We start from the raw sequence: 10,701 nt of genomic DNA on the forward strand, positions 1-10,701 counted from the left end.
GTATTATTATGTCACCGGTAATAATAATAATAATACCATGGCATCAAGGATTTTAGAAAGCAAAAGAACATGGAGATGTCACCGGTATTATTGATGCCATGGTATTAATAATAATAATAATAATAATAATACCATGGCATCAATAATAATAATAATAATAATAATAATAAAATAAGGATTTTAGAAAGCAAAAGAACAATCACAAGTCCACAAATGACCGCTCACTCAAGTGTCGGGATAAAAGGCAAGTTCTCGTACACTTTATATGCAAACTTGTTTATCTAAACATAACCCAACATTACCATGGCATCAAGGGGCCAAGACAGCTGATGTTTTGCATCACACCATAACCTACAAAAAACATGTCATAGCACACAAAAACTGAATCATTTTTGAGTAATTTTGCCTAATTTGACGAGTGATCGTTGTGCAGCTTCACAAACTGCTTCTGTTAAACGAAACCAAGCAAAAAATACACAGAAATAAAGCAAAACACGTTGTCAAACAATTGTACAAGCAAATATAAGCGATAAATAGTCCGTTAACGAAGGTGTTAATGGCATGCGACGACCATCCGTGACATTCTCTCCCGCTTAATCTATAGATGCCCTCTTCGACGATTGTTGGTAAGCTTTAATGATTGCTTTTTCACGATATAGGACGTCTTCAAGCTCCCAATTGGCTTCTCATTTTGCGAAGCTTTTGTCACTTCGCTAAGTACTCGATCTGCTCTGCTCCATTAGGTAGCTTTGTCCTACGATCTAGTAGAATGGCTTCAACTTGCTTTTCAAAAGAGGCACGATCCATGATCATCCGTCTACACATCATACATCACATGTATAAATAATCATCATCATGTAGGACTACTAGATAATAATAAAAAATAATAATCAACTAAGCTTTTTAATTAATTAGTATTTTATGAAATCAAGGACATATAGGGAATTTCTTAATTCCTAGGGGTATTTTCATAATTTAGACAAAAGACAGAAACTAGAATTTCTCAAATTCCGAGGGGCAAAACTATCTTTTGCCCAGAAAACCCTAATGCCCTCATCCTCCCATCTGCGACGGTAGCGAGGGCAACAATAGTTGCTACCCTTTTCCGCTTTTGCGTCAACGATTTTGACGTCAAAAGCTTCTCCAAAACACAACACACGCAGTTTAAAACCAATTTATCGCACGAACAACCTGGCTCTGATACCACTATTGGGAAAATATTTGGGGGTGACATTATATGCGCAACGGAAGAACAAAAAACAAAATCCCTGATTCCCAAAGGGATGTTCGTCATCGTGCGAAGATTGGTGCGCAAAATCCGCGAAACTGAAAAACTGCGTATAGAGTAGATTGTGTTACCTAAGGAGATCATATATCCCTGTTTCCTTGCGGATCCTTAGGAGAGGGTGAATGAGGTCAAGCGTTCTCCTCTCTAGCGGTGATCCACACAACAGGGCTGCGATGACGCTCCTCAAAACTCCAAGCCTGCTCTAAGGTGGAGAGGGGAAGGAGAATAGGAGAGGCAAGCAAAGGCTCTAACCTATGAGGCTCTGAATCCCTCCTATTTATAGAGGTCCCCTATCAAACCCTAATGGATCCTCGCCTATTGGGTATTGGATCTGCATCCAATAACCCAAGCCTTTTAGATTAGTGGATCTCTATCCAATAATCTCTCATGGGCTCTTATTGGATCTCGTCCATGGGATCCAATAATTCAGGGGCTTATTGGATATCCAATAAGACAAGGGCTCCGTCAGATATCTCATATCTGAATCTCTACTCATCGCAATGCCTACCATATGTGTGTGACGCTCTAGGCTCAATATCGAGTTGGCCGTGAGTCATACCTATCAGAACTCCTTCTAACTTAGTGAATTATTATCTCTGTAATAATTCACTTGACTCATCGACTATGGACGTACTAGGCCACTACATTGTAGTCCCTAAACGATACAGGGGAATCCAATCCATTGGACCTGTCTATCCTCAGTTACTGTGTACCTATAGTCCCTCATCCATCTAATATCCCAGAGACTGTATATCGAGCATGGTGCTGTCAGACCCATACGGTTTCTACTTGAGTCTCACTCTAATCAGATTCTCCCGGAGAACTCTTTCTCTCTCAACCCGAATGACCCTGGCCAGGGATTTGTCTGAGCAAAAACACATGGGATATTCCTCTCATGACGCCGAGAGTGGATGATCCTCTATTGACACTCAATAGCCCTTGTAAGGTCGACTACCACTCCCAATGACCAGTTGTACTAGATTTGGGACAACCAAACCTATAAGTCTGATATCAAAGAGTGGAGCACTCATATAGGACATCCTTGGTGCCTCAAGTCTAAGGACCAGATATACCACTAGGACTACGGAATCGCTGTCTGACAATAAGGCATTATCAACCATCCAGCATTCCGTAAGCAGATCAATCAGTGAACTCATTCTCCAATGAGCACCTGTACTATATCCCTAGTGTCCCTACATGAGCAGCTATGAGACTAGCTGCATCCATCATATAATTATACCCTCTCCACCATAAATTTGAAGTCTCAATAGTATTTTCTAACTTTTGAAGGTTGATTAAGAACTTCTTTCAGTCTACAACCAAAATAGTTTACTCTGATGGCGACGGTGAAAATCAAGCCATCACATCATATCTCTCAGCTTGTGGTATACAATACCTCAAGTTACTCTCACATACTCCTCAACTAGTTGGTTCTACTGAACGCAAATATCGATATATAATTGAAACTGGTCTTATACTCCTCCATCAAGCCTCCATGCCAATAACCCTTTAGTCTGTAGACTTTCAAACTACCATCTACCTCATCAATCGTATACTCACTATAGTCCTTCATTACTAGTCACCATTTGAAAAACTATTTTATAAATCTTCAAACCTTCAAAAACTCAAAGTATTTGGTTGTTTATGTTATTCATGGCTATATCACTATGCCTCACATAAGATAACATCCAGATCTAAGCCTTACATTTTTATCAAATACTCTCTTGAACATAATGTCTTTCGATGCTACGAACCTCAAACTCAGAAAGTCTTTATATCACGTCATGTTATTTTTGTGGAGTCTACCTTTCTATTTCAAAACCCGGAGTCTCCTATTGTGCGCTCTGCACCACCACTTATACATTATTGGAGTACACTGCCAATCTTATCACAAGAGTCTCCCACAACACCATCCAGTCCTTCTCCTTAAGATTCACACTCTCTTCTTCCCCCAGTTCAGCAACCCCTCATCCCCTCCATTGCCCCTCTTCCTTCACAAGGTTCTCCTACTATTGTTGACGCAATGCCCTCGAAAACACAACCACTACCTTTATCATCTTCTGGGACTAGTGACACTAAAGTACCTCCAATCCGTGTCAATACGTCTCTACCACCCATACCTACAACATAACCTATACATCCAATGATAATATGCTCTAAAAGTGGTATCTTTAAACCATAACAAGTCCTTGACCTACATACTATCACAAATCTTTGTTAGAGATTAATGAACCTACCACAATTACTCAAGCCTAAAAATCTCCATATTAGCGTAAACCTATGTGTGAAGAATATGATGCTCTCCTCCATAATTCTACATGGACTCTTCTACCTTCTCATCCCATACAAAATATCATTGGGTGTAAGTGAGTCTTTCAAATTAAGCAAAACCCAAATGGATCCATTGCCAGATATAAAGTGCGTCTAGTAGCTAAAGGGTTTCATCAACATCCTGGTGTTGACTTTATAGAGACATTTAGTCCTGTTGTTAAACCTATAACAATCAAAATTATTCTGAATTTAACTATCTTAAAAGGCTGGCTTTTACGATAACTCGATGTTAACAATGTCTTTTTAGGAGACTCTAACTAAAGATGTCTTCATGTAGCAACCTCCTAGCTTCATCCACCCTCAATATCCAAAGCATATTTATAAACTGCAAAAAACTATTTATGGACTTCGTCAAGCTCCAAGAGCTTGATATATCAAACTTGGCTTGTTTTTTATATCAAATGGCTTCATCAACTCCAAGTCAGATACCTCGCTATTTCTCCTTCACCAAAGTAGCAATACAATATATCTTTTGGTATATGTGGATGATATTATTGTTATTGGCAACAATCCTCTAGAAATCAAAGCATTCCTTAGGCATTTGGTAGATCGTTTCTCTCTCAAAGATCTAGGACCCTTGAGCTACTTTTTGGGAGTGGAAGCAACATACACGTCTTTAGGACTTTTCCTATCACAAAGAAGGTATATTCAAGATCTATTATCAAAGACGAACATGCAGGACGCAAAAGCGGTTACAACTCCCCTGTCTAATAGGGAGTCACTCAAACTTTATGATGGAAGCCCTACCATGGACCCAACTCAACATCGACAAGTTTTTGGCTCCTTACAATACTTATCTCTCACCCATCCAGATATTTTATTTGCAGTCAATAAATTATCACAATTCATGCATCGGTCATCTACTGTACATTGGTCTACAGCCAAACAAATATTGTGATATCTTCACGGGACTCTCAATCATGACATCTTTTTCCGTAAACGCTCCCCCATTCATCTTCATGCCTTTGTTGATGTTGATTGGGTAGGAAATTTTGATGACAGAACATCCATTTCGAGGTATATTATCTTCCTTGGAGCTAATCCAATCGGTTGGAGTTCTAAAAAGCAAAAGACAGTTGCACGATCTACAAATAAAGCTGAATACCGTACAATTGCAACCGCTGCTACATAACTCAATTGGATCACGAATCTACTCAAGGAACTTTGACATCAATTTCACCTCTACTCCTACAATATATTGTGATAATGTCGAAGCTACTTACTTATGCACCAATCCAGTATTTCACTCACGTATGAAACACATAGCCAATCCTCACTTGAACGCGTAGAAGGATTAAACGATCGTATGGCTCGATAGGAACAATTATGATCATGCTACTGTCACTAATCTTTGAATTTGATGGAGTGGCAGATAGGAGAGAGATATAAGAATCCACGAAGAACACGAGTGGAAGAAGAGAAAGATGTGCAGAAATAACACGGATTGATGGTAACTTGAATTGAGGAAGCTTGACCACTGTCGCCTTCCTCAGGGTAAACGGCACAGGAAAATCTCAGGTTTGAAACGAGTGCGACAGGAAACATCCGAGTTAAGACTATTCTTGCAGATATTAATTTGACTGATGAGTTCTTTGTACCATTGGAGTGCAAGCACACACTCAAGAAGAAGAAGACCAGCTTGATTCAGCAATGGTGGAGGAGAAGGCATTTTATTTGGTGCAAACGTGAGCTACGGGGAGCGCGAGGATGGTAGCGGTTGGCCTCCAAGAAAGTGGGAGAGCAGGGAGAGGGCGCGGTCGGGGGCGAAGACAGGCACCTGGTGGCCGGCGCCCCTCACGGTGGCCAATGTCAGCCCCTCTTCGTACTCCACCACCCACCCAGCCACCTGCCCCTTGTGGTACCAAGCCCTCCAGCCCCCCCAACGCTTCCTTTCCTCTCCCTTTGGCCGAAGCCTCATCTCGTTGATGCTGTACCTCGTCGACGTCACCGGCACCCTGCCGTCGGTGTCGCCACTGTCGACATGTAACAACAGTGAAACCGACGCGAGTTGGTCAGCTGCATGTTGAAGTATTAAGATTGCCAAGTTCTACGTACAGAAGTTTGCTTTGTTACTTCTACCTGTAGACCCAAACTCGAAGGCCTGCTTTCATCAGCTTCATCAGGATGGGGAGTACGGTGGATGGAGAGTCATTCCAGTTGTGTATCAATTCGCTGTAGCAAGAAGACACCCATTCTGTGTTAGCACATAGATCTGATTGCAGAGGATAAAAAATTTAATGATTTCGATTCTGTTATTTTCACTTGTACAGCTTCACTGATGCAGGTCCAATTAATGTGATTGATTGATACCATCAGACAGTAAAAGCTGAATAGTAGAACAGTTAGTGGATGGAGAATCAAGAGAAACAAATAGGAAATCAGTAGTGAGACAAAGGAAAAAAAATTATTAATGTAGGAGTGTTCAAGTGCTTTCTCGACGTTTATAAATGAGAACAAAGTAGGAAACAGAGAGAATGTAGTAAATGCAGGAGGCTCCGATCGAGCTTCATAATTGAATATGATGTGCAGAGATATGAATGTATCAATCTTACTTTATGATGTTGAAATCGGAGGACTGTCTCCTAAATTTATTATCCGTAAAGAAAATAAAAGCAGAGGGAGGAAATGATGATCAGAACCTGCAAGGGGAGTAGGGGTAAGAGAGACGTGTGACGTTGGCGTGCAGTGCCCTTTGCACATCCTTCCTGTTGAAGTATTTCTCCACGTAGTCTTCGGTGCATGGATCATACCCTGTCGGCATCTTTCTCATGTCATGCCATATCTCCTGAATTATTTAAACACGACAACAATGAGAAATGCTAGATGCACTGACATTATCTACTCCCACTCCATAAAATGGGGCTAAGAAACTGACATGCTGAGAGAAGAACTTGGGGGCTGCGACGAGCTTGCGCGAGGGAGAAGATTTGGTGAGCGACGAGAGGCAGATCGGGGAGTAGATGCTGTAGATATCGATATCATTGTAGGCCTGTAAGAAAGCTCTGACGGCCGGCGAGCATGCTTTGCTCGCCCGCCCGCCTTCCCCTTCTTCCTTGAAGGAGTCGCATTCTTTACGCACGGTGGAGTAGAGCTCGTCGGAGATTATGGCGTGGCTCCAGGCATACTCCACCATTCCCAGCTGGTCCGTCGCATCGTTAAGCACTGCATTCCCAATCTGCAACAGCATTTGTTATCTGATCAAAAGTCCAAATCCAAAGTAAGTGTAAGAAGTTAGTTTTCCCTCGATTATTGCAATCAGAAGGCACATTATTAGTGTGTAATGGGTCTATACGATCAATTAAAATGCATTAATCTTGCCTACAACTGGTGTATGATGTTATCAGTTTACAGAGTAGAAAAGTCTATAATAGAAATGCTTCGCAGCAAAGTGCAGTCTCAGTCTAACATCTACAGATATGGCCGTTTGCAGATCCATTAAAGATAGCAACAAAAAACATAGGGGAACATTTATGAATCTTCCTACCTTCTTACTGTCTGCTTTGTTATCTTCCCTTTTAATAAGTTTGGCAACTTTACTGCTGAAACTGGATAAAGGGAAAGCCAAAGCATGCTGTTTAACTTTGCAAAGACCAAAAAAAGCCTCAAGTTATGTCACAAAACTCAACTAGCTGACAGAAGGCCATCTTTAATTCTTACAACTCACTGGCTGTATATTTATAGAGGGCTAAGTTTTGATTACCAAGCACCAGCCAGCTTTGTTTATTTCATCTTATTTATTTGGGGCGGTACTTGGAGAATTAATAACACTGAAGCCAATGTGTGCAGGTGATGGTTACATGATGATCTTCCCTTACCATGAAACCTCTAAGATTAATAAATGAATCCTTGCTAGCTTTCTTGTTTCCTTCATAGATGAGCTCTGCAAGCTGGGGAACATAGTGACCTACGAGATTGTAGAACGTAATTTTAGAGTTCACCGTGGCAGCACAAAACAGGAAAAGCTCAGACCAGAAGAGTGTCATTCTACCTGCGTAGCTTTCTCCAGCAATGTACAAGTCATGGTGCTTGAACTCAGGGAACCTCTTGAACCAGTTCAAGAGAAAGGTATGGGAGTCTTGGGCTGTGGTTCGATCGCCGAGCTCCTCCAAATCTAGTGATCTATTGGTGTAGGAGAATCCTACCCCGACCGGCGATTCGAGGAACAAAAGATTTGCAACTATAAGAAGTAAATGTCATTAAATGCTAGAAAAAAGAAAGAAAGACAAAAGATCAGCAGATGGGAGAACAGCAGCAGCACTTGCCGTTGTTCCAGGAGTAGGGATTGAGAGTGAGGTTGGGAGAATTGCTTTTGACCAAGAATGGCCCTAACTCTTGTGCAGCTCCATAAGCAATGGAAGAGCATCCGGGTCCTGCAACACATTGCAGCAAGGTTCCATCGGTCAAAAAGGAAAACTAGAGAACAAAGAGAGATCATACAAGCATACTGCCGGTTTGACATATATGCATGATGTCATATACATGTTCATTACTCTGCTTCAACAAGAACATCCATCTTGGTTGTAGTAGCAGTAGTAGCAGTACTATTCTGGGAGGGAAGGGATAGGAGGATGAGAGTGATCATTGAGTCATCATTGAAGACAAGCATCCTGTCCAACTTACAGTGGAAAACAATTTGCTGTAGGGAGAGATGGAATGACAGGTAAGAATTTTGTACTCCGCATCTTCAATACCAAGCACATGCGTAGTAGCTGCCAAGGACAGCCATGAAGATGCTATATTTGGTACGACTGCAGGCTCCCGACATTATTTGCAGGCTAAGGAGGGTGGTCTCTCCATGGACATCATGGTAATTTCCTGAGCTACAACATTCTTGAAGCTCAAAAAATAACATGTCTTATCCTCATATTTCAACCGCTATCAACTCATTTTGTTGAAGTAATTATCATCGCATAAAACTAAAATAAAGCTAACAGAGCATATAATGATACTCTCATCATCCTTTAAAGCTTCCCACATGTCTCTCACTCATGCTTCGACAGGTTCGTTTCAGAAAGAAGAATGTTTGTGATGATGGCTGTTTCTGCGATCATTGCAATTCTCTTTTAACACTTGTTCTTTGACAGAAGAGATCACTTTTAATGTGTCTCTGCATCGCCATCCTAACATCAGCGGTATTATTTTTTCGTGACTTTACTGAAAGATGAAAGAATGAGACACTCTTTATTCTCTTTGCTATCAGTTTCTAGCGTAAACTTTTATGGAAAGCATGTGCACATCAGAGGAAGGAGGAGGTGATCCAGAGTCACCATTTATTGGAGTAAAGAAAAAAAAGGGGTCTATGTGAAGCAAGAACGGACGCCATGTCCGCAGTATCTACTACAGCAGTAAAAGACAATATGATGTTCTGGTGAATACGTTTTTAAGCTAAAGAATGAGTTTGATAGTCATAAATTTATTCTGCTTTCTAACCTTGAAGAAGAGAGAATTGTTTGTTAGAGAGGCCTCGAGACTCTCATTTCCGCAGTGCCTTAGTCACGGGTCGCTGCTTTAGCTTTTGCTTTTGAAAGGGATTTCTGCTGTCAGAGAAACTTACCAAACACATGCTGTTTCAGTGTTTCTGCAAAAACTGGGAGCAGAAACCACGACTGTCAAGCACGTCTCATGCCTCTCCTTTGGAATATTGTTCCTTGACAACAGAGATTACAGAAGAAGATGACAATATCAAACAGTCCTTGAGCATCTCACATCCCTGTTGCCCCTTGGACAGCGTGGTATGTGCATCAGAAGTCAAAAATAGGATGGTACGACAGCAATGTCTTATACGATTCCTCTCTGGTCTATTTGTATGTATGGAAAAGAAAAAGGCAGAAAGTTATGTCTATGGAAGCTCGTTTTGTTCATTTGAAGGCACAGATGCAGATCAAAGTTTGTGGGTATGAAAGAGAGGAAGGAAAAGAGAGGAGGGGAAGGAGCTGAACCAACCTCCATTGAGCCAGAGCACGAGAGGCTTCTCCTCCGGCCGTCGTTTGGCCTCGAAGAACCAGAAGAAGAGCGCCTTGTCGTCGCTTACCCTTACGTACCCGGCGTAGTGCCTGAACTCCACCGCTGGCTGGCCGGGGAGCGCCCCCACCCTATCGGCCTCGCGCCGCGACGAACCCCGAGCTGCGCCCATGGCCATGGCCATTAGCAGAAGAGACGATGCAGCCACAAGAACCGACATGACGGAGATCTCTCTCTCTCTCTCTCTCTCTCTCTCTCTCTCTCTCTCTGTGTGCTGTGTATCGGAGAGAGTCCTGAGGGGTATATAAAACCAGAGGGGACGGAGGGAGGGTGAGAAAGTAGAGAGAGAGAGAGCGAGAGTGAGAGAGAACAATGTAATGATTCCATTGTTTTGTTTGGTCGGGTGGGTGGATGGAAGCGTTTGACCCCTCAATGATGAGAGGGTTAAGAATATGTTTCCGAGTGAGTGTTGTGTGTTTAGATAGACACAAAAACCCAAGTACAAGACAAAAGCACACAATTAAATGGGTTTGGCGCTATTGCCAAGGTTAAATATGTATTGATTCGTCGAGTGGGTCCCACTAAACTGGGGTGGGTACAACCCTCTGGTAGACCCATATATTGTATTCAAACTGTTGTCTGAGTCTGAGATCTGGTCAGGTTGGGTTGAACCATTTATGGACAGTGTTAAACTATATTTTAATTATTTTATTCAAAGTATATATTTTTAAAAGATTGACAGTGAGTCAGGTTAGGTTGAGTCATTTATGGCAGGATGGAATATACTTTATTTTTATTTTTATTTATGCATTTGTTTAATATTTGACTGTGAGACCGGTTGGGTTGAACCATTTATGGACAGTTTTTTAATATAATATATTTCTATTATTTTATTTCATTATTTTGTGGCCAGTCAAATTGGTCATTACCGTATCCTTTGTCCCCTCTGGCGCACCTTGTTATGCACTAACTCATTTTTATCCTTTGTCTCATCATTTTTCTTTTTAAACATATCAGTGATTGTTAGAGGTGGTTTCACATATAGAGAATTTTCTTTAAAAAAAAAAGAAGCAAGTATTATTAGTTGTCTTACAACACAAATCTGTCCGATAGACATCAAA

The 10,701-nt window shown here is 41.4% G+C and overlaps 1 protein-coding gene across 1 annotated transcript; it reads right to left on the minus strand.

Annotated features, from left to right (window-relative positions):
• Positions 1–5,153: 5,153 nt before the first annotated feature.
• LOC135648871 (serine carboxypeptidase-like 35) lies at positions 5,154–9,913 on the minus strand. Its single transcript, XM_065166850.1, has 8 exons — positions 9,563–9,913; positions 7,882–7,989; positions 7,608–7,796; positions 7,435–7,523; positions 6,495–6,794; positions 6,259–6,404; positions 5,699–5,791; positions 5,154–5,592 (listed from the first exon to the last, which is right to left on the minus strand). Exons 1-8 carry the CDS (start codon positions 9,798–9,800, stop codon positions 5,310–5,312), a joined length of 1,446 nt encoding a protein of 481 aa, XP_065022922.1. The 5' UTR covers positions 9,801–9,913; the 3' UTR covers positions 5,154–5,309.
• Positions 9,914–10,701: the final 788 nt, after the last annotated feature.

This window comes from Musa acuminata, chromosome BXJ3-9, assembly GCF_036884655.1.
Source record: "Musa acuminata AAA Group cultivar baxijiao chromosome BXJ3-9, Cavendish_Baxijiao_AAA, whole genome shotgun sequence".
NCBI classification, from domain to species: domain Eukaryota; kingdom Viridiplantae; phylum Streptophyta; class Magnoliopsida; order Zingiberales; family Musaceae; genus Musa; species Musa acuminata.